The following is a 24587-nucleotide window of genomic DNA, read 5'->3' as shown; positions in this document are numbered from 1 at the left end:
GCCCGATGGCTGGGGGCCAGTAAAAGTTTATGCTGGGTGAGTTGATTGGCCAGTGACTGGCAATCAGAGTCATGGGTGTACAGTTTAGGATGAGGAGAGGACATTTCTCTTTGTTTGATAATGTTAAAAGTAAAGTTGGGCTTTGCTGTTGGTTTCCTGAATCATTTTTAAAAAGACAAGAGAAAAAGAGAGAGAGAATGCAAGTGAACTGAGAGCACAAGCAGGAGAGAGAGAGAGAGAGAGAGAGAGCAGGTCAAGTGAGGGGAGGGAGCAGTGGTAGAGAGAACAAAGCTAGTGAATGAGAGAAATAAAACGTTATTTTCTGTATTATAAGAGCTGGATACTGGACTAAAAATGGTGTCCATTCAGTCCAATAAGAAAAAGTTTCTAGCTTTGCATCCACGCTGTACGGCCCACTGAATATGTGCCGTCGTGTGGTTTTGAGTGAGAGAATATAAACTGTGAAGTGAATTGATGTGAGGAACAAGTTGAAGGAAAAGGAGAAGAAGGAGGTAAAACCAAGTGTAACATCAACTGTTTGCTCATGTTTTATGTAAATAGTCGACAAAGAAGAGAAAAAAGTTCTGACAAGCCAACATGATTCAAATGAATTGATGTTAAATGAATTTTGGATCTTCGGAATTTAATTCAGATATTACATTTATTATTAATTTTATTAAATAAAATAAAGAGTAAGTACACCCAGTTGCCTACAGAAGGTTTTATTGTTTGTAGCTACAGGAGGTGGAGGAGGATTTTCAGTTATTAGTATATGTTATAAATGTGTGTTTGAAGCACAGACTGTATGAAAATATGGACATCGTTACCGTGACGTCACCCATTGGTTTCTGAAGAGCAGTTTTCAAGCTCAAAGTGAGCCGCTCCAGCCGTCGCCATCTTGGCAGTATGGGACTTTGCCTAACTCCCAGCCAATCAAAAATGGACAAAGAGGCGGGCCGAATGGCTGAAACAAGCCACCTAGCGGCTGGCGGACCTGGAATGGAGATCCTTGTAAGCCAGTAGTGTAGGCAGAAATCACAGTGTGGGTGGGCACAGAGACAACCAGGTGGGCCTAGTCCATCCAAAACCAATCATATTTTATAGGTTCCGAAACGCTAACATTAACCAAAATAGGCCATTACACCTATACTTGCCTGAATGCACCACAGTTTAATCATACAGGCCTTATACATCATCAGAGGAAATGTTACAGGCACCAAGACTAACATTATCAGCATCACATAGCCTGGCACAGCAGCCACATATTTATACACACACACATCTGACAGACGCAACAGCATCATTAATCAAGTGTATGGATAGAGGTACACCAGCACCAACATGCTCAGTAACATTAAAAATGACACTTGAACATAGCCTGGCACAGCGGCCACATAAACCACACACATGCATGCATGCACACACACACAGATGGCAGACGCAGCAACATCAGCATAAAATCCACCCAACACAAATTATACCCAATAAACAATAATATTGAAATAGGCAATAGGTTACTACAGTGCGATATTGTAAATTAGCTTACTTTTGATGATTACATCAGGGGAAAACGGGGCTTGGTGTTGGGGAAACGGCTGAATTAGCAGCCATGTACGTGTTGTTACTACTTGGCACTCATTGAGGAGAAACTGATGCAGGAGTAGGTGTCTGGGTGAGAATGATGGCTGAACTTCAGCTGAATTATCTTCCATCTGCTCCTCATGACGTCTTTTTGTGACAAACCTAAGCAAACTGCTTTGTTTAAACATGGTTTCCTATCTTATGTTAAAAGCAGCTAGCTAGCGGAAAGTAGGCTTCTGTTCTTCTGTGTAACACGCAAGCATGGATGTATTATAAGAGCTGGTTCAGGCCCTGCTGCTAAGCCTTGCAGCCAATTTTTTCCAGTGGTCACTCATGGTAAAATACCCCTGTGGCCCAAAAAGCATTTTTCCCATAGATCACTAATAATCTAATAATCTGCTTTGACTTCTGTGTTTATGATCAAACCACCACATTATCAGTAAGTATCTACAACTGTAATTGAATGACACTTCTTAACACTATATTGCATTTAATATCAATATTGAACAAGAAAATGTTAGCAAAATGGGTTTAAACATTAGCTGGTTAACTAGCTTGATTATTTAACATTAAGTTGTAAGAAAAAAAAGTAAAGCTCACAAACATGAAGTTCACAAGCACAACTTTTTTAAAATGTCAATCCTGTTTGTAGGACACATTTCAGTGTTGCACATTTCTTTTGACAAAAACAATATTTTAGCTGCTAATGGTAGCAAAGGACAAGCTAACAGTTAGCTTGTTGAAAAGAAAAACAATTTTTGTTTATATACTGTATTATTAGGGCTAATTAAAAACACATATTCTGAAAATAGAATTTAACACTAAAGCCATCCAATCTCAAATATTTGTTGAAGTGGGCACGACGCCTCTGGTTTGGACAGTAATTTAACCAAAGTCGAGAGTTTTCAATCTCAATTTCGAAGTGAATATAGACAAAAAAATGTGCAAGAAATGCTCAGAAAAATTGACATTTGAACCTCTACATTTCCGTGACAACTGGGCAAGCTTCATCTGCTGAGGAATCAAAAGCTCCTGAACTGCTACTAAATGGACCATGTGGTGCGATTGTTTCGTCCGTCTTCATTTTCTCTTCCAAATAAGTTTGGCTGACCTGAGGGTTTGTTTAAAACATACAGTATGACCTCTGGTGAGTTTGATGTTATTCCCGATAGGAATGATGGCCAAAACTCCAAATAAAGACCTACAGTAAGTCCTAATAAACTGGAATTATCCTTTAGTACTTCACCCCAAAAATAGAGAGAGGAAACCAGACAGAGAGACAGAGAAAGAAGAGGCTGATCCATACTGGACTCTGCCTTTGTCTTGAAGTCCAATCATGCATTGGGATTCACCGTGATTAAGTCCGGCACTAACCTTCATCGACCTGGAGCTCTGGACCTCGTGCTCAATACTCTTTGTCTGGCCAGCAGGTCATGAGCTAATGTGCTGAACAGGAGAACAGGACGGTAACGTGGGGAGGGAGAAGAGAAGCTGGCATCAGATTGATCTGCTGCATCTCAGCGGACCAGAGGAAGCGAGGAGGAAAACACATATCTTTGCTGTAAATTACGATTCTTTCTCCACAGAGCTGAGCTACAGGCGCGCACACACACACACACACACACACACACACACACACACACACACACACACACACACACACACACATACACACACACACAATAAAGACAGTCTCTGGATTTATTATTACTAGAGCTAGTTTATTATCACTGTTATTGTTTTTTCTTCAATCAGTGTTGCACAATGAACCCTAAAACAAATACAAACCACTAAAAATGGTCTATTTTGATTTTTACACATATACATACACACATACAGTACATACAGTATATGTGGATATGTATACAGATTTATAATTGCGACATCTTGGGTCTACAGAGAGTGTAGAAACACATTTGGGGAGACATACAGTAGTGATCCCTGACAATGCTCTGAGAACGTCTATTAAATCATCTCATATTGACCTGAATTGGACTGTGGAAGAAACAGTAAAAAGCAGACAGAGGCAGTGAGACATATAAGACAGAAAGGCGGGAAAACACACAGACAGACAAACAGATGTGTGATCATGGGCTGAATTTAAAGATTTGTGCTCCCTTTGTTCCTTCCAAATGGTCGATCAATATATGAAATACAGGTTACTTTACAAGTGAGGCGTCTTTTGTAACATTCAACAAATACTTTAAACAACTGGAAATGTATATGGTTTTTGGTTTCAGGTTGGCACCACATTTGAACCCTGCAGCGATAACAAAAACAAACAAAAACAAAACTGCATAGATTAAATAGATATTTTACCAGTTTTTAAATGACCTGTAGCACCTTTACAAGCAGTTTCAATGAGGATGTAGTGAGAATAAAGTGGCAGACCATCTTTTTCTACTCTTGCCCTTTGCTGTGGTCAGATTTTCCGCAACACTTCAGACTATGAATTGCAAATTTAGACAGAAATTAATTTGTTATCTAAACAATGTGATAACCAACGGACCAAGAAGAGAAAATAAGTTAATGAAAGTGTTTTATAGCCAATAATTCAATGCTCATTTTTTTATTTTCTGCAAATTCATCAGGACCAGTTGTGCTTGAGGTTATGTCCTGTGTGCATTATAGGATTATTGTTCAGGCTCATTTATAGTCTTCAAACTTATCAGGACCTACAGCCAGTATCTCTAATGTTTTCAAGTAATTTATTGTTGTGTGTGTTATCTGTATGGAGCAGTCTGATTTCCCTGGGTAAAGTCCTCTGACAATGCCAAAAAAGTTAAACGAGACTAGGTCAAGTCAGTCAGTCCGTCAGTCAGTCACAGACTTTCATGTTTATAGGGCTGGCCCGTTGCGGTCCAGCCAAAAATAGAGCCAGCAAACACATTGTGATGCGTTTCACACCTTGTTTGTATTTCCACATATCAGATTTGACAGTTTAAAGGCCCTGAAGACAGATAGTTCTTCAATCAGTGATTGATTACTGTGAGTGACGGGGTCCTCCATGAACATAAAAAGTAATGCCAAAAGTTAGAGCCATTTTGGTTATTTCACACAACAGATGTCTGTATTTGTGTTTCTGTTTTTTCTCTCCTCATTGGTTTGAATTGAGATCAGTAAGAAAAAAATGATGTCATGCACTTTAATGCACCAATCAGGATTTAGAAACAATCAAATCAAACTGAATCAAAATGTGATGACAGTTTATGGGTTGTTTTGTTACTGTAAACTAGAGATCAGAAGCAGACCATTAGTTTTTGACATTTAAACAATTAATAAATAACCAAGGATGGTTTTCCCCCCTAAGTTTAAAATGTGATTGTTGCTTATTTAATCACAAATATTTAAAATAAGTTTTCACAGGCTTTAAATCCAGTTTCCTACAAATCTGACATTTCTGCTGGAGATGATAATGATTTGTGGAATAAAAACATGCATGGCTAATAAAAACAAACTTTAGCTTTAACGATTAAAACTTAATCTTATATCAGTTATTATATTTTCTGCGTATGAGTACACAAGTCCAGATGCAAACCAGCAACAATGAGCAAGAGCAGGTCAAATATTCTTACGCCCACATGGTTTGATATGGTAACAATATATTGACATTATTTCCCCGCAGGACTGAACCAAATATAATAAGTCAAATACAAGTAAAACTAGTCTGTTATGAGATGCTCCACACATAAAGATTTTACAATGCATGTCACGTAAGCAGGCTTAAACTACAATGTTTTTGCAAAGAGAAAGTGTTATTGACTTCCATGTTTGATGCTAACTTCACAGGACAGGTGTGGGAGTCAATCACACCTGCAGAGCAGATCCCAGTCAGGAGTTCCTCTTATTTCATTGGCCAAATAAAGGATGACTGAACGGTGTCAGATTGTGTTGACAACATCAATACAAAACAGACATTCTCCTCAAGCAAAGATGGTTCATGAAGGAAAATGAAGACAACTTGTCACTTTAAGGGTAACGGGACTGACAGGACCTCACCCCGAGTCACTCATGCGAGGATGACTGGTGGGAACAGGATGAGGATGAGGTGATCATCAGGCATCAGCGAGGGCAAGACAGATTCACATTTGTCAACCACAAGGTCGCCTCAGCCTATTTTCATCAATACACACCATCAATACACATTGACCGACAATGTGAGACGGGACCATCAATTTGCACTATATTGAGATCACAACATTATTTTTGCCATTATTTGGCTAAATATCACAGTGTTAACATCACAAGTCCAATAATGATTAATTTCAGCAAAAAATAACACATTAGCTTCTTGTTTCTCATGCAGATCTACTGTAGGTTTCTCTCTGCCTTCTACTTTTAAATACATTGGGCTCAACCTGCTTTCTTGACAGAGGTATATAAAATATAATACTGATCTCAAACATTAAAGTACAGTTACATTAAATCACCATTTGACAAGAGTATAAATTACTTGGAAAAATCTTTAAACTCAGCATTATTTGATACGTACAGTCATCGGGGTCTCAGAGCAGAACACCATAGAGATAAATGCATCGGAAATGTAATCAATTCACAATCATATCGGATGGTCATTTGGTGCCACAATGATCAATACCCCATAATTTAAAGGATATATCAAACAGAGGCTTGTTGCATCAGGCTTTTTGGACTTTCAAAGAGAACATAGTCAGAATATTCCCCAAATTCCCTCGCCTTTGAGATCAAGCATTGAGTTACAGCGTTTTAATTACACTCATAGCAGACATTATACAGTCTAAGCCTAATCTTGTTCTTCTGACTTGATCATGTGATCTACGTTCAGTTTATGCATAATAAGGCAAAGAACTGCACAGTTAGAATGATATACTGGTATCATATTCAATGTAAAACAAACCCTGCACATGCCCAGTCCAGTCCAGTTTGGTCCGGGACGCCTTCATTATGAAAACCTGAGTGTTTTGGGAGAAGTACAAATTAATTAAGACTGCAACTGATTACTTAAATTATTGATTAATCTGCCAATCATTTTCCAGATGAAACTGTTAATCTTTTGCTTTAAAAAATGTGAAAATAAAAATAATTCTAAAGCCCAAACAAACATCTATAAATCAACTTTTTTATGGCTCCAAACCAATATTCAGCTTATTATCACATATAATAAAGAAAAGCAACAAATTCTCAAAATTTAGAAGCTTCAACTAGTTAATGTTTGGTGTTTTTGCTTGAATTTTGAAAAATTACTTTAAAGATGAATCATTTCTCAAAATAGTTTTTGACTGATTTTCTATCAAGCGACTAATCAATTAATTGACCAATTATTTCAGCTCTAGACTGCATACTGAGAAATCACGTGCCAGAAATATAGGACTAAATAAGGCTACTAGCCCAGGAACAAAAGCTTTTCAAATTTTGTGAGAAGCATATTGATGACTTCTACGGTAATCCAGGCAGAGTTTATAATCAAAAGGAAAACGTGTGGAGGATTCAAAAAGTTAAACAGTAACTCCTTAACTGAGAATTGAAAAAAATTCTAATGATGATTTCCCTGAAGTCACTACAGATTATCTTTTAACGGATGTTCTGACCTAATGTTAATGTGTGAGCCAACATCTTTGTTTGGCACGTTAAGGAGGCAGCTGAACTATTTTCTGAGAAAAGTTTCCCTTTGTGTTTCTAGCAGACTGGCCAAATGAAACAAATAAACGATCATTATCCTGCCAACACTTTCTCTTATTTACTTAAATTAACAACAACAAAGGCATTCCTTACAGCAAAACCATCTGGACTGGACACAGAGCAGAATTTAAAGAGGAAAATCATGTTAAGTACAGAAAACCAAGTGTGACCTGTGATACACACATATAACATGAGGATCTGAGAGTCCCTGAGCACACAGGAGTAGGGTTTGGTGATACAGCACTTCCCAAGGCTGCAAAATATATAAGACAAAGGCCCCCTTTTTTCCCACTAACTATATCAGCGAAGGAATCATGTTGTCCCTTCAGCTGATGGGAGTTACAGCACCAGTCAGTCAGCGAGAACAGCTTTGAGGCCCCATTACATCACACAAGTTCTAATATACAGCAATACCACAACCTGACCTATCGAAGTCTAATCACGTAAACATGATCGTCACTGCACCACATTGCCAATGAATCAGGTTAAACAGCATGGCACTAAAACCTGTCACATCCACGGGTGAGATGTGGGCAATATCCTGCAGCAGGAGATTAACCCGAGGTTACATCGAGGGACAGAGCAAGGAAGGGGAGGAAGAAAGAAAAGCACACCACTTGTTTCTCCAGTGAAATTACCCTCAACACAAGTAAAAACACTAATTAAGGCCGGAGCAGCCTTGGAGAGAAAATATCACATAGTTAGTTAGTTAATAAATATACAAGCAGGAGACATTTAAGGTTGGGCATGTGTTCTGCTATTTTGGCCATTATTGTTTTTTTTCCAACACTTGTAACATGATATTAACACTAATTGTGTACAATTAAATACAAGAAATGGATGCAAGCGGAAAATCTGCAGACAAACAACAAGCATAAAGAAATGAATTCAAAAAGCCTAAGATGATCACTAAAATGGAGACTTGTGTGTGCAGGTTTGCATAACACGATAACACAGCAGGTGATTCTCTGCTGTGGGGACACGTACAACTCTCACGTGGAATGTCGTGGAGGTTCAGAAGATATGATACTGAAATAGAGACACAATAAGTGAAATATACATTTTGAAAGAAATATTTACTATTCTTTGGAACTTATGCTGCATTCACACAAAAGTCAGTAGAATGGGAAAAACTGGGTGTGTTCACATTTTTGTTTTTTTTTTGTGTGTTATAAATTTGTAGCAGTTTATTAAGTGAAACCAGATACAAAAAACTGTATAGCTCCTTTTATATTGGCTGAATCAATCGTATTATTCTTAATATTGAATTTTATTTAGATATGACTGCCACTGACTGGGGTTTTTTGTGGCTTTTTTGCCTCTTTTCACCAACTGGGATGTATCATAGAGGTCAGAAATTTCTGATATCTCTGACAAATTGACCTAGGAGGCTGATGTGAACCGTTTTTCCCAATCCGTTGCTCAGAATGAACTTATTGAACTGAACTGAACCGAACTTAATGCTGTGAACGTCGCCTTACTAAAATACGAGTTAAATAGGTGAATCAATAAACCAATCGTTTTGAATTTCGTGTGTGCTGGAGTTGTAAGTGCCACCCACTTTAACTTTTCTCAGTTTACTTTATTCACAGGTAAACTTTCCACAGCGGATATACAGTCAAACACCAGTGACAAAAAAAAATAAAGTTAACAGCTTGTGATATGGAAGAACAAAAAAAATCTGATGATAAACAAAGTTACACATTCACATCCACTAGACACTAAGCATGAACTTGAACCGTTTTAATCGTTAGTGCCCATGATAAAAGTCCTAAAAAGTTCTCCCTCCATTTGTGTGTGTCCCTTTCTGTCTACTTTTTTTTGTCTCTTGTCCAGCATGTCGACAATTATAATATATTTACATTTATATGTGTGTGTAATTCTCTTATTCGTACTCTGTATGTTTCCTTCATTAAGACCTGAGAGAAAGGCCAAAAACAGTGTTGAGGTAGGTAACCATAATGCATCAGAGCAAGTCCTGTACAATATGTGACACCACAGTGCAGAGAGCCGGATAGAGAAGCCCTGCGATCGTTTAACCGACGACCTTCTATCCTCCTCAACCAGCTCTCCGCCTGTGGTCGTCAGCATCCAGCGTTACTATAAACATGGTGTTCCTGAAGCACCTTTACTGGTCAGTGTTGACAGGAGGGAGAAGGCTGAGCAGCAGCGGTGGTTTTGGGAAGTGAGTAATGATAGACAAGCATGATCAGCAACTGTCATGTCTCCTGGGCACCAGAAGTGTAAAAGGCCACTCCTTTGTTATAAAAGGAGGCAAGTAAATGAGACGTGAAAACTAAGAGCACTGCAGGATCAAATATCCCGAATGAGATTAGAGATACACTGCTGCTAATTTAGATTAGAGGAAAAGTTCAGAATTTTGGGCTTGTTCACTTCTTTTCCGGAGAGTTAGACAAGACGATTAACACCTTACTTGTGTCTGAGTACGGTGCTGGAGGCATGAGGTGATTAGCTTAGCTTAGCTTAGCATAAAGACTGGAAGCAGTGAGAAGCAGTTTGGCTGCCTCTGTCCTAAGTTCAAAAATACGCCTACCAGCATTTCCAAAGATCACAGTATTTTTATACTGATTTCCTGGGAATTTGCAGGTAATAAATGGTACATTTTTCTTACAGAAAGGGTGGTGCAATTTGGTACAAATTATAAGAAAAATGGAAAACAAGTTAAGTCAGTTCAGTTGTAGTTTCATATGTAGTTGTTAATTTGTAAAAAATCTTATTAATTCTTTAACAGACAGAAAATACTCTTTCAGTTTTCAGTGTATAGTTTGTGTGTCAAACAATATATATGCACATTCTTAAAAATGCTATAAACAATTTCAGTAACACCTTATTTTATGGATCTCTTACTTTCCTATTAATTTCCTGAATTTTTAAAAAATAATTTCTTAAAAGTAGTCGCTGTGTAAATGTTAATTTTTTTAAGAAAGAATCTAAAATGCCAATACCAATACAAACTAAGCATTTTCTGTTGTTTAAATAATTAAGAGTCTAATTTATTAAGGATTTAACAACTATGAACCCAAATATAATGAGTGCATACTTACTAACTAAACCAACTTAACTTTTCTTATAATTTGCACCAAATTGCACCTCCCTTTCTGCAAATGCCCTTGAAATTAACTGTTAAATACCTGCAAATTACTCAGAAAAATTACAGGAAATTTGTATGAAAATAAAAGACCTCTAAAATAAAGCTCACTAATTAATAAATTATACCTTGATTGTACACAAGCAGAAATGTAAAAATGACATGTAACTATTTGATGCCAAGCACGTCTACACTCATTACCTGGGAGCCTCACGGTGATGACGAGACCAGACTACTTCTAGTCAAGAGGTAGTTACAGTATGTTACTCACTTTACAAACACTAAGTAATTATTGTCTTTTGTACAAATTGCACAAACCAGATATAACATGTTAATTAGTGAGCTTTAGAGGTGAGAGCTTATGCTAAGCTAAACTAATAACCTCCTACATCCAGCTCTATACATGAGAGTGGTATCAACCTTCTCATCTAACTCTCAGCAGGAGACCAAAAAAGCAACTTCCCAAAATGTCAAACTATTTCCTTAAGTTATTACACCAACAATAGTGGAATGATGTTTTCAGGACAGTTTTGTGCTTTTTCTTCTTCTTTTTTTTACATACATCACTTAAATGAAAATACTCACTCACTCAATAAAACATATTTGACACATACAAACACTCACAAATACAAACGCACACATAATTCAATCATAGCAGTAATTGTAGATACATATATGATGTATGTCCATTTGAACATTATGTATCACATGTCATTTAGCGGTAAATAGTCTGGACAATGTCATTAGCGATGCAGTGTATCTCTAATGGTGTTTACGTTCAACTGAAGCAACTATGCTTGAAAAAAAAGTATTATAATCTTGTAAGTGACATAAAATCTAAATAAAAAGAGCTTACAATGGAACAGCATAATTCATACATATCCCTAACATACTGTAATCCATACAACAGTGTTATCAGTCTGTCAACTTGCATGAGGTACTGACATTGTATCTACAAACATCATATTCATCAACAGAGGGAAGCCAGGATTTCACAGAGGGGGGAAAAGAGGGTTTTTTCATTATGCAATAAACAGACAAACAACAACAACAACAGCGACAACATTAACATTGTTATCTTGAGGTAGAACATTAACGTCAGCATTTGGAAGTGCTTTATGTTGGATACTCGTTTTTTTTTGTTTTTTTTTTCTCATTTTGCTTCGACAAGCAGGAGGAGAGAGACGATTCTTGACATCTGAGGTAGTGCGGCACCTGATCTTGTAATTCTCTGACCAATCAGTTCCTCCGCATGTAAAGTAATTGTGAACACATGGGAAGTTAAAAGTCCCTAAAAGCTTCCCGCAACACATTCATTCCGGCTGAGGTAGGTTTTTGTTGAATCGTAAGGTTCACACAGCCAAGTCTAGTGCCTGTATGAAGGCCGAGAACTCATAAAAAAATGTTGATATCACTGAAACAAAGTCCTGAGACAGAATATATCGAATCCCTGGAAGAAGGCTGAGGTCTTCTGTGAGCGAGAAGGTGGAATCATTGGTAGGTGAGAGCAGGCAGCAGGAGTCTTTGACATCCACAGAAAAGTAGAGATAAGACCAATAACTTATAACCACTTTGACATATAGGTGATAAAGATATATATGTATATATATATTTATAAACTTAAAAATAAAATCATCATTGTATAACAAGGACATTCTGGGGCCTCTATTCTGTGTGCTGCCCAACACCAGAAACTTAACAAAAGACCAAATGGTGAAAGTAAAGAACACTTAACTGGCCTGCCTGGCTGAAAACAGCCGTCCAACTGAAGAGAGCTCTCCAAAGCCCCAGGCCAAAAACACTCCAATATACAGTCCTAGATCCTCTAGAACCTCTTAACTTACCAATAAAAAAATCTTTGCACAAAAGGAAAAACTACTTTGAAAGGAAACACTTGTCAACCTGAGTGAGAGAAGAGTCTAAGTGGACACTGCAGACAGTGCCGTGTGAATTGGCCTTCATACATTGATTAGCCTTGGTCCTGCCGACCCGCTCCTGCTGCCGGAGGCTCCTGGAACTGCGTCTCAATATCCCGCTCCATGGTGAACTCGTCCAACGGTATTGTAGACAGCTGGGTGTCATTCAGCGCGTAGGAGACAAGAGATCTGTCAGACTGAAAACATATGCAAACAAGAGAATAAAATATAGTTAATTCAATCATAGTCAAGTTGCTTTTTTTTTAACTTAAATGACAATTTCAGCGCGATTGTGGCTTCTGCTTATTCCTTGCATTGGTTTACATCAAAATAGATTTCGCAGAAAGTGTAGCATCAGTCTACACCTTTTTGGTCAAACACAGAAAAAATTAAGCTGTGTTCCTTTGTTGAGAAGATTTACCTTTTTATTGTTTTGCTTTACTGAAAAATTTCAGTTTCAATGTTGCTTTGATTTGTCATTTGGTGTCAGCAGGTTGTGACTGAGAGAAGGTGGGCTCATTGTTTACCACAGAGACACAAAGCTGTTTGTCAAATGTTTGTTTTGAGAAGGAAAAAAAAAAGAGAAGTGGAAAAAAAGAAGTAAGACATCTACCTTTGTCTTTTTGCTGAAAAAGTGATAAGGATTTCTTTCAATATATGACATCTTACATCCTGATATTTGCATTCTAGTGCAAAACACAGCTGCCAGCCTCTCATTCACAGTGTTGAATTGCTTAATTGCTTAATAATTGTAGCTCCAGCCATTGATTCTACTGGCTATAATAACACTTACACATAATAACACTCACCAAAGTAATTTCTGAAATCTCACAACATGGTGACATTGCTAAAAACATGTAAACCGGGGCATGAAACATGAACAATCAAGTGATCATGCAGTTTGTAAAGAGGCAGAAGTGAAAGGGAGCACACCCGTGATGTGGCTAACAACCCCTTATTGCATAGGACAACTATGAAAAAGTCAAAGCTGTTTTACTGTTGGCCTTCGTTTTCTCTTCCACATAAACCTAATTAACCTGCAGGTTTGTTCTCAACCTGTACAACTATCTTCCCACACATGCTTGATGTGTTCAATGACTTCAGTAATTTCTTTGGTGAATACAATGTCCATAGAACTGAAGGCCAGATCTATGAAAATAAACCCGACGTTTTAATGAACTGAAGTTTCTTTTAAAATATGTTCATTCATATTGTGTTTATGTGAAAAGGTGCCCCAGTTAATGGTGAAATGATTGAAAATGCTGTTCCAGCGTTCTTACTATTAGGACTCACCATGCATGTATCTTGTGTGTTGGGTTGAGTGAAAAGTCTCTCGAGCTCGTTGCTGTCGACCACTTTCTTCCCCGCTGCACTGCCGTTGACCTCAATCTCTCTCCTGGCGGCCCCGTTCAGCCCGGAGACCCCCTGGGAAGAGGTAGAGGATTCTAGCACCGCGCTGTGCCCTGCCTCGGGGGTGGCCTGAACCGTCTTACACATCATTAACCTGAAGATTACAGGACACAGGAACACACACGCAGAAAACACTTGTCAGCTACATACACGACCGACCGACACTAACCCCAACAACGATTATCGGTAAGTTCAGATCACATCTATACACACCTGCCCCGGTAACTGAAGACGAGGAAGAGCACACAGAAGACGATGCAGGTGACTCCGATGTGTATGCCGATAATGATGCCTGTAGTGGATGTTTTGCTCTGTTCGTCTTTCACACAGTCACATGGGATGTCCAACACTGTGGAGATACAGCACACATCAAACAGATCTGCTGAGGTACGCACAAACGAGAAACAAAGTTTGTGTGTGTGCCTGTGACAGAGTGTATGAGTCACATGAATGGTCAGCTTGACTTTGACAACAGATGACATTTCTGACCCAGTGAGAACCATTAAACTTTGATGCACTGGGGCGATGTGCAGCAGTGTGTGGCTGTGTCGGGTAATCACCAGATTTCTCCACCGCCTCCCGAAGTGAAACAAATCGCATGGTGGCGTTGCCATCTCCGTGTTGGTTGTATGCAAGTAGTTTTATTTCATAGACCAGTGAGGAATCTGAACAAAAGAAAAGACAGAAAGAAATATTCAGATAATGAGTGAAACACAGACTCAAATCTGGTTTCTTCAATGAAGATAACAGTGAAGATTAAAACAATTTAAAAAAAACAGTCTGTCAGTCTTTGAAAACGACTCGTCTCACCAAGCTGAGTGATGTTGTACTGGGTGATGTTGCGAGGTAGGATGATGGGACCGGTGAACTGTGGTGTGTGGGCTCTTCTGTAATACAGTCTGAAGCCTTGGTGTTGACCCATCTTAGAGGAAGCCTCCCACATTGCTTGCACAACGCTACTGTTCACCACCTTGGTGTAGAGGGAAGGAGGCGCTGGCACTGCAACACAATACAGACCGTCAAAAAAAACTGGTTTGACAACATGAAAATAGAAGTAGCTTCTTGAAAGTGGGAATTATTACATTTCAGGAGCAAAAACATATAAAGGAAACAAGAATTTTAAATGTTACCCGATAAAATTTGGAAAGTTTGTAATTTTTGTCTCATAATTGACAAAACTTTGTTATCAAGATTTTGTTTAGGTGTTATGAATGTGTCAAAATGAAATGTGATCATCAAATCACATACAGTATCTGCTTTACAGTTTCAAAACTAACCTGGGCTAAAGTTAACTTGTTAAAAGAGAAAACAAGTTAGACTTAATCTAATCAAAATGTACGCTCCAAAATACGCTTTATTTCATTAAAGCAATGAAAGCATATTAATTTAAGGATGCTCTGAAATATATAAAAACTCAAAAAAGCAACCACCCAAAATGTGCATCTCTCTCGCAAATTTCCACACGTTAACCACTGCTATCTATAATAGATGTTTTGTGTGTGTTCTGCTTCCAGCTCTCACCCTCCCCATGAGTGCTCTCGGTAACACTGGCTGATGGTTTGCTGGCCCCGTGGGATGTGTAGGCCTTGACGTAGAAGGTGTAACTGGTGGAAGGCTCCAGATCTCTGATGTTTTGCTGCAGTGTCAACTTACTGACAGCCTCCTCATACTCCATCTCCGCTGGGTCTGAGGGAGAAAGTGGAATACAGTGAGGTGAAGGTGAAGAGGAAGTAAGAGGAAGATGAAGTGAGAGTGGAAAGAAATGAGAGACAGAAATGGAACAGACATGAATAAAAAAAAAAAAAGACATCAGGGATAAGAGGTGGAAAAGGCATTGAAGTGGTGGAAAATAAGAACAAGAGAGGAAACGATAAATAAAATCTGTTTCTATCATCATTTTATGGTTATTGCCCATTTCACTGGTTTTATCAGGGCAGTTCTGTTAGGTAATAGATAATCTAGTTTAGCCCTAGGAGCCTCAATGACAATGGTCAGGTGAATTGCAGGGGTGGAGTGAGGAGATGGAGGCGTTAAAAAGGGGAGTTACAAAGGATGTGTTATAGCATTTTATTGCTCTTAATCCAGAGACATCCAACCATAACCACCTCCAGCCCTCAACCTATTGGGCCACGCCATCTTGGAAGTGTAATCACAGCAGACCCTATTGGTTGGCCCCCGGGGCCCTTAATTACCCAACCAATTGAACTACTGAGGAGATCAGCAGCTGGCGCAAGGAAGCTCTTACTAACACACACATACACACACACACACTTTTGTGCACGCATGCACACACTCAGACACACTCACAGTTGCCTTAAGCCATGAACTAACATACTGCATGAACGTAAAAAAGCATGCAGAGGGAGCATTGTGCCAATATTGTCTACACATATGGACCTCAAAGCAAAAAATCTGAAATTATTTTTATTATGTTGAGTGCTACACTTGTATTGAAGCACTGAACATGCTTTTAGTTGTTTGTTGGGAAAGATGCATTTCCAGTGTTGACATCCAGCTATTGTTCCTGTGGAATCTGAAAGCACTTATTGTACTCTGGAAAAAGCATCTGCCAAATGCCTACATTGTAAATGTAATGGCAAACACAATGAACAACATAGTTTTTGTAGTTTCTATATTCTGAAACTATAAATGATGATCATCACTGCCAGTTATTGTTATCAATACTGTATAGATATTGTATTTATGCAGGTGCTCCATCATCTATTGTAGTTTATATATGCAGAAAGTTACAGATTTCTGATTTAACATCTGCTGCATATTTGAATTTTCAATGTCTGGCTTCCACCTCTCCTCATCCCATTTTATGTGACATGAAATCCATGCAGCGTATTGAATCAGTCTCTATTCATTGAGTACATGTTAGCAATGAATATGCATAACATCTGAATCATCAGTGCGTCCTCACCTGAGGTCCTGCGGATGTGGAGCACATAACCGATGATGTCCTGAGTGTTCTGCTCGGGCTCCCTCCAGGACACCTGGATGGTGGTGGGTGAGAGCGCCTCAGCCTGCACGTGGACAGGCACACCGGGCAGGCCGTCAGCCCAGAGCACCGTGAGGCGTGCACTGGCCTGTGTGGAGCCGGCGCTGTTCTCTGCGATACACTGGTAGATAGCCTCGTCGTCCTGGCTGATGCTATATATCGTCAGTGTGCTGTGAGAGAAGAGGAGGTGGAACAAGGAAGGGGGTGAAGAAGGACAGGAAAAAGAGGGTGTAAAGGAGAGGAAATACGCAAATAGTTTAGTTTCTCTGACGCCAACATGATGGAACATAACAGTTGATTGTACAGCATTGCATCCTGAAAATTTGCATTTTATATGAGATTTCCAAAGCGCTGCAATTTATAGAGAATGTGCTAACAAGTAGAAACAGTAGAAGTGTCAGTGCCACTAATGAAAACATTTAGGAGAAGTACTTATTGTGTCAGTGTTATATCATTGTTTCATAGTTATATTCATCTTTTCACACTTTAAACTGGCTTTTACTAATAACACTACACCTGCACCTTTGCACCATGACCACCCACCATCCAAATATAGCACGGTGCTGTAGGACCACCTGAAGCAGAAATGCCATCTAACCTTATAGAATAGCTCTTAGTTGACTTGTACTTTAATTGCATTCAAGATTAATGGTAGTTTATGTCAAACAGGCCACACCAATTAAAAAACTGGCAACCAATTATAGGACAAAACCTAGAACTTCGAATGCATTATGCACCTAATTTGGTAGTTGAAATGTTTAGGAGGCTTGTTGTGACAATATGTAAAATACAGGAAAATCTGTAAGCAGAAATGGCTTGTACTGGTAGATTTGTCTTGAATAAACAATTCTGTGGAAAAAAAAATCATCTTTCAAGAGTTAAGAGGCAGTACTTAATACTAATGTACTAATAATATAATATTAGCACTTATATAAATGCAAATAGCAAAGACAATGAATGACAAACATGTTAAGTGTGTGAACAGCGCAGCATACTGTGTTAAACTGTGAGTATTGAGGCTATTCAGCAAACTTTCAGGAGCAGGACCACACCTCAATTACGCCACTTCCGGCATTCCAATAAATACCACCTAACCCTCTCCGCTTCTTCCGCTCTCGTATTCTGCGCCCCTCCCTCCCACCCTATTTCTCTCTTCCTGTTTCTTCATGATTCTTCCTCTTCTTCGTAGGGTCCTGAGGGGGTCCGCTGTTGCCCGGGTGCTGCAGGAGATTCCCTGTAAGCTTCCCCACAACACAGTCAGCAACTGGAAGAACTATGCACATTAATTGTTTTCCTCAATAAATCATCCAAACGCATCTCATTGATGGTGTGGTCCTTGCTAGTGAATGTGTGTGTGTGTGTGTGTGTGTGTGTGGGTTTTGAGTGAGAGACAGCAGCAGTACTGTGTGTGGAGGATCTTCACTCATGCACAGCACATACTTTCAAACTGATTTGTCTTCTACTGGAACTCCCGTCGCAGTGGATAAATCTATTTCAGTGTTTCAAAAAATGTAATTTGCCTACATCAGTAAAACCTTTCATCTCTCACACACATATATGCGCACACACACACACACACACACACACACACACACACACACACACACACACACACACACACACACACACACACAGACACATGCAACCTCCTACACAAAGAAAATCCTTTATCTCAATGCTTTGACTTCTCCTTTTTCCAGCCACTGCTCCTCTCCGGTGTACCTCCACCACTCTCTGCTCTTTGTCCCCATCTGTCTATCTTTGGTTCTCTTTCTTCACCCCTCCTACCTGGTCTGTCTTCTGCACTGTGTGTGTATGTGTGTGTACATTTTGAGTAGGTGTTATTAGACTAGAATACATGCTCTCTTCTCATTGTGTTTGTCCTGAGGCAAAAGGAAAAATAAAACATTTAACATACTATGGAAATGAGGCCCTGTGGTGTAAAACATTTCTTCATTCCAAGGCCATTTCTACTGTATTTAAGTTAATATGTGCAGGAGAAAAGTGAGAACACACACATAATGAATACCCTGGGATTATAGAGAGGCTTTAGTTGTAGCTGTCCATTTTCCCTGCTTCAAAATGGTGAAGCCCTTGGTTATGGCATTTTAAGAGATCAGAAACATTTTTCAAATGGAGGGACGAAACCCTCCTGGCCTCTGGTTCTCATGCTGTGCTTTAAGTTGAAACACTGGAATTGAATGCCGCGGGAGTTCAACATATCCTGCAGCATCCTGCTATAATCTGTCACTTGGAGTTTGTAAGCACCTGTCTGTCAGATTGTCATCTTTCTTTGACAGACAGGTTGGATCCTTGGTGTATTAAATCATTTTTTTTGCCAGCATGATTCTGTGAGGAAAAGCACGCACTGTATTGAAAGAGAAGCATGTCAGACTTGTGCTGTATATGTGGTCTGTCACTTGCACCTTCTGGACCTGTGAAATGGGACATGCAGAAAGTGGCATTTCAGCTCGACAGACAGCGCTGACCTCGCACCCACCTTGCCGTGGTTTGTAAGGATGGATTTGTAAGGACAGGGGAGAGCTCTTCTGGGTCAGCGGGCAGGATGGAGGAGTGAATTATTCCATTTCTTTTTTAAAATTGATGTGGTGGGATACAATTACTGTACGTCTCTAATCTGGGTCAGAATAGGCTGCAAAGGTGGAAGAGTCATTATTCTCTCCGGTCTGCCAGGTGGATTCAATCTGGATAATTATCAGGTCAAAGAGGCCCTCTGTAGGTCACCCGCTCTGAGCCAATCTCACCTTTGACCTCTGAGGTGGCAGCAGTCGCCAACCCTCAGCTTGCTACTCAACCATCACATTTCTGACAGCCTTTCATATCAGCGATGGATGGAGTGTTTGCAGACAAGCAGCCTGACCAGACGCCACGGACGCAGCAAAGAGGCCCCCAGGGACGCACTACCCGATGCCACCAAACCTGGATGGGCCCCTTGGAGTGTGTGAAGGGAATTCAGGAGAAATTTCACAAGACATTGCTTGTTTCAGTAGGTACAGTGGTGTCCAACTGTATGTATGCACACTCACGTGCATGAACGCACACATATTTACTGTACATTCATTCAAATTCAAAACACTTTATTTGTCCCCGAGGGGCGACTTTCAGAAATGATGCTCATGCATCATTGCATGCATCATTTCTACATATTCAGCCACATACACATAGACTGATCCTGTCGACCTGTAGCTTATGAAATTCCACACCTCCTGGCAAAAACTCTTTAGTGGTTTCAGCAATTCAGAGTATCAGAATATATGAAAGAGCAAGAGACAAAGAATCCTAAAAGATACCGACTTCTTTGTGTAATTGCAGCCATTTGGTTTATAATTTTAAATGTATCTCTTCCCAGTTGGCTTGTATTCATGAACTGAATACGATTTTCTTTTTTTGTTGTAAATAATCACAGGAGGGTGCTGCATTTTAAGTGTTGTTGTCGGCAAGATTCTCAGTTTTGGTTTGATCTTGGCACTATCTTTGGTGTTAACTGTGGTGTTTTTTGACACTTCCTAGAGATAATTTGGCAGTCAAGGAGTGTTGGTGTGCCTGTGTTTGAAGTAGGTGTTACTGTTGCTGTGGCTGTGAATGTAAACCACATTCCTCTCTGTTCCTGGATACTCAGGAAAAAACAGACCGGATGGTGGATGTTTAGAGGAATTGGGTTTAAATTGAATCACAACTGAATTGAATCAATCAAAGACTGAGAAGAACAAAATATACATTTAATCATGGAATTTGCAAGTTTTATTTAAGAAAGTACTTAACAAAGTAGGGAATTATATTTATGAAGTTCTTTATCTTTAGAAACTTTTTTTTCATTTTATTTTCATTTTAATTCTCTGTTACAAAGATTACCAACTGACACCCTGTTCAATGGACCACTATTTAATTTTTGTTTAATCACTTAGAGTTATTCTGATGAAATAGCTTGGTCTCTAGTTTTAGAATAGATCAATCTACATCAACATGCAACAGTGAAGCAGGGCCACCAAAGAGCCACACAATGTGTGAGGAAACCAGATGGATGGAACCAGTGAATGAGAAAGAAGAAGAGATTTGGGGATTCGGGAGGTATATGACCTGAATTTGAGCTGTTTGCTTGTCTAACATGAGGTCCAAAGCCAAGCTGTCCTGTCCTGACAGGTTGACACCATCATTTACTCATCAGTTCAAGGTCATTTCACAGATTGATGGATAAGGCTATGGGCCAGGGGAGTGGCTGACAGTGGGGCCTTGGGCCTGTTGTTGAGCTGCGGAGGCTGTGTTTACTCTCCGTTGTCTCTGAGCAGCACCCCATCAAAAGCCAGCGTGGCCATTCTGGATCCAACGAGAGGGAAAGGGGGAAAAAAACATGGGGACAAAGAGAGAACAGGAGGAAGAGGTGGGGAAGGGGGAGGGGAGGAGCGATGAGCTGTCTTTGGCCTGAGAGGAGGGAAGGGCCCAGGGATATGACTGATTACAGGCGGGGTCAGAGTTCAAGGCCAATGCCCAGGCCCCAGCTCTCTGTAATGGGGGCAGGAAGGGGGATGTGGGGCACAGAGAGGGGCTGCAAACAAGAAAGGCAGGTCTTGGTGAAAGAAAGTGGGGGGGTGGGGGGGAAGAAGAAAAGAAAAAAAGACCCTTTGAAAGGATTCTGCAACGAAATGTCCAGGTTTGTGTGGTAGCCTGTTCCTTCAGATGTTGGCCATTAATTATAAAACACACCACGGCACTAGCACACACTTTAGCCCTGTTCCTTTCTTTATCCTATAACTCTTTACACACAAATATAAAAGGATCATACGTTTTTCAAACTGTTTTTATAATTTTTGTTAAGCAGAAAGAGAGCGAATAGGAAAAATGCTCAGGGGATGTTCTCACCAGGGAGATTTACGACAAGACATTCTGGCTTTCAACCTCAGCATTATTACACTTTCTGATGTGAGATCACAGCTTGTATGTGTTGGATGGTTAAACGTGCCAGCTTTAGAGACTAAAGAGTGAGGCTGGTCCTTAGACATAATTAGCAGCAGCTCTAACAGAGGCTTCAAATAGCCCCGATACACGTTTTACAGGAGCCTGGTCAGAAAAACACTGATAATGAATAGGGCAACAATAATCCTCGCAATGTGTGCGTGTTTGTGTCTGAGCGCGTGCATAAGCACTGCAGGTGTGTGTATCAAGATCTGTTGAGATGTGACGGTGAGAGCTTCACCCTCAGAGGGCCACGTCTTTTTACACAAGCAGCCAATCAGGTCGTCAGATCTCACATCATCACATCACATACAGCATTTCGCATAGCTTTGTCTTCTCTTTGTGTGTTAAGTGCGTGTGTGGATAAAGTGTAAAGGGCAACATGTTTGTGAATTTTTATGTTTGATTATGTGTGCGCACAAAGTGAATGATGGAATGCACCATGGGGCTATTTGTGCACATACAGGCTCACTTGCTTTTTGATTAATGTGTGTGCATGCGTGTGTGTGAATGAAATGTACAATCGATTCCCCTTCCTTCCCTTGTCCGATTTGCTGTTGAAGGTCAGCGTCATGAGAGATGGCTGAGGGGAGAAACCTCTGTGTGTGTGTACATTTTTACACAAACACACACACACTCATACCCAGCGCACACATTAATTAAAATCTATCTGCTAGGTATGTTACATTCACTGTAGATCCAAGCTTCTCCTATCAGATAGAGTATGTATATCTGTATATATATAGAGATGTGAGAATAGAAGCATTGTACTGCCTGGAGCAGTTGAATATAATTTGCATATTCCTTTTGTTTTGGCTTGTTTCAGAAGGTAAAATACCCTGTGCCATATAATTTTCCATCTATTCAGGATCTCCACTACAGAATGAAAACATATACGCCACATAGCTGAGGTTAAAGGCCTTCTAAACTTTCGGTAAAACTCATCTAACTACGAATTTTCCAACTCTGTTTCCAAAAAATTACATTAAAATCCATTTTGTAGGAAACATACAGTTATGCCACCTGGATTATGTTTTTTTTTATTAACAGAATGATATATCACCTTCCTTTTTATATTGAACATAAGTGTCCACTGGCCACACAAAATGTTGATACGAACATGCAGCAAAAAATGAAGTCGAAATATTTCATTTGTTTTTACAATATCCAATTGAGGCAACTGAACATGATCTTGAGTGAATCCCAGCAGTTTATGAACATCCCAAAATGTTATCAGGTGCATAAGCTTAACAAAAAACATGATGTTTTATGTTCAAGCAACTGAGAACACTTGGTTAAGCTTATGGAAAGACCAGAGTTTTGGTAAATCATTGAAAACATCAATGTTCCCTGCTTTCTGCTTCAAGTCACTGTTTACTTTTTTCAATATTTAACCAAAACCATGATCTTTCCTTAACCCATTGTTTTCATAGTCTAAACTTAACAACACGAGGGACGCATGATGTGAATCTTGGTCTCTGGTGTCAAAGTCTTGATGTATGCAACCAACAACCAACCTATGTCCTCCCTATGACTTATGTGACATATTTGAACTTCACACTTCCTGGATTGGAAAAAAATGTTGCGAATAGAACTGAAACAATTAGTCAATCAAGATAAAAAATATTGGCAACAAGTGCTTTTTGTTATTTTTAAGCAAAAAAATTCAAAAAGTTTACTGGTTCTAGCTTTACAAACATGATTATTTGCTGTTTTTTTTTTCTTTGTCTTCTATGATAGTAAACTGAATATATTATTATTATATATTTGGATTGTTGGCAATCTAAATTAATCAACTTTGGGAACTTATGATGTAAAGTTTTTACAAATTTTTGATGTTTTATAGACCAAAAAATGAATTGATTAATCAAGAAAATAATCATCAGGTAATTAATGATGGAAAATGATTGTTAGCTACAGCCTTAGTTGTAAGTAAGAGCTTTTTACATCCATAGTACTCTAAGATACTTAACCAGACACTGTGATAATGAATCTGATTTTAATGTCTTCCATCTACCTTCCTCACAGTTCAGCTACACAGTGCAAATCCTTAAGATGCACATCAAGCTGCTCTGTTCTCTAAATGGCTGACTGCATTTCCTGGTCAACTAGCTGACTTTATGAGCTAATTAGCTAATGGTAGATCTCAAGCTGAGGCCTGCCTCCTTAACCAATCACAGAGCAGGGTTTGTGATGCATGAGATCCATATTACAGCAGGTCATACACTAATGGTGGCAAGTGGAAACGATGTGATGCTCTGACTCCCGCTCTGTCTTTTTCTCTCTCTCCTCATTTGTTCTTCCTGCCGACTCATCATTTCTCTTTTGACCACCCCGTTCATTTTTCTCTCATTTTTTTTTTTTTTTATTAACATCCAAGTCTGGCCTCTCATTTGTTTCCTCCCTCTCTTCTTTCCTCCTTTGTTAGTGCCTCACTCCATCTCTCTGACTAATATAGACTGGTGGAAGCAAGTGTGAGCGGAGCAGTGTGTGTGAGCGATGGAGGTGTCTGCTCCCTTCACTCACTGCATCGGAGGGCAAGTATCGATTTTTCTGGTGCATATTTAATGTGTTCACTTCATATTTCTCTTTTATGAATAATAACAACATGCACGGCTGGTTGGCTGCCAGGGTCAACTGGAAAAATTGAACTTTACGTGTGCAGTAATGCATAACAGAATTTACTCAAGAACCCATTTGCTGGATGGACAGAGTGTAGCGGTTTACGGTCATACACCCAGCAGTATTAACAGCAGGCTGGACACTTATGTTTTATTCTTTTCCAGTAATGCCTTGAAACCATGGGCAGGAAAACAATAGAACAAGAGACTTGGCCATGATATGTTGTAAGCCATTATTCTGTTCATGCTCAGCCTTTATGAGATGTTATTCAGCTCAATTTATCAACTTTCCCATGAACTTCAATCAAGATTATTAC

General features: G+C 39.4%; 1 protein-coding gene across 1 annotated transcript in view; it reads right to left on the bottom strand.

Annotated features, from left to right (window-relative positions):
• Positions 1-8387: 8387 nt before the first annotated feature.
• Positions 8388-24587, bottom strand: part of igdcc3 (immunoglobulin superfamily, DCC subclass, member 3) — a 61511-nt gene continuing 45311 nt past the window's right edge. Inside the window, exons 8-14 of the mRNA XM_067587507.1 lie at positions 16601-16848; positions 15196-15360; positions 14485-14673; positions 14235-14339; positions 13888-14023; positions 13558-13768; positions 8388-12461 (exon numbers count right to left, since the gene is read on the bottom strand). Coding sequence (XP_067443608.1) covers positions 12318-12461; positions 13558-13768; positions 13888-14023; positions 14235-14339; positions 14485-14673; positions 15196-15360; positions 16601-16848 — 1198 coding nt within the window. The 3' untranslated portion in view covers positions 8388-12317. The remainder of the gene's footprint in view (positions 12462-13557; positions 13769-13887; positions 14024-14234; positions 14340-14484; positions 14674-15195; positions 15361-16600; positions 16849-24587) is intronic.

The sequence above is a fragment of the Thunnus thynnus genome, chromosome 1 (assembly GCF_963924715.1).
Source record: "Thunnus thynnus chromosome 1, fThuThy2.1, whole genome shotgun sequence".
NCBI classification, from domain to species: domain Eukaryota; kingdom Metazoa; phylum Chordata; class Actinopteri; order Scombriformes; family Scombridae; genus Thunnus; species Thunnus thynnus.
Note: the sequence above shows the minus strand (reverse complement) of the source record. Positions and strands in the feature narration are given on the sequence as shown.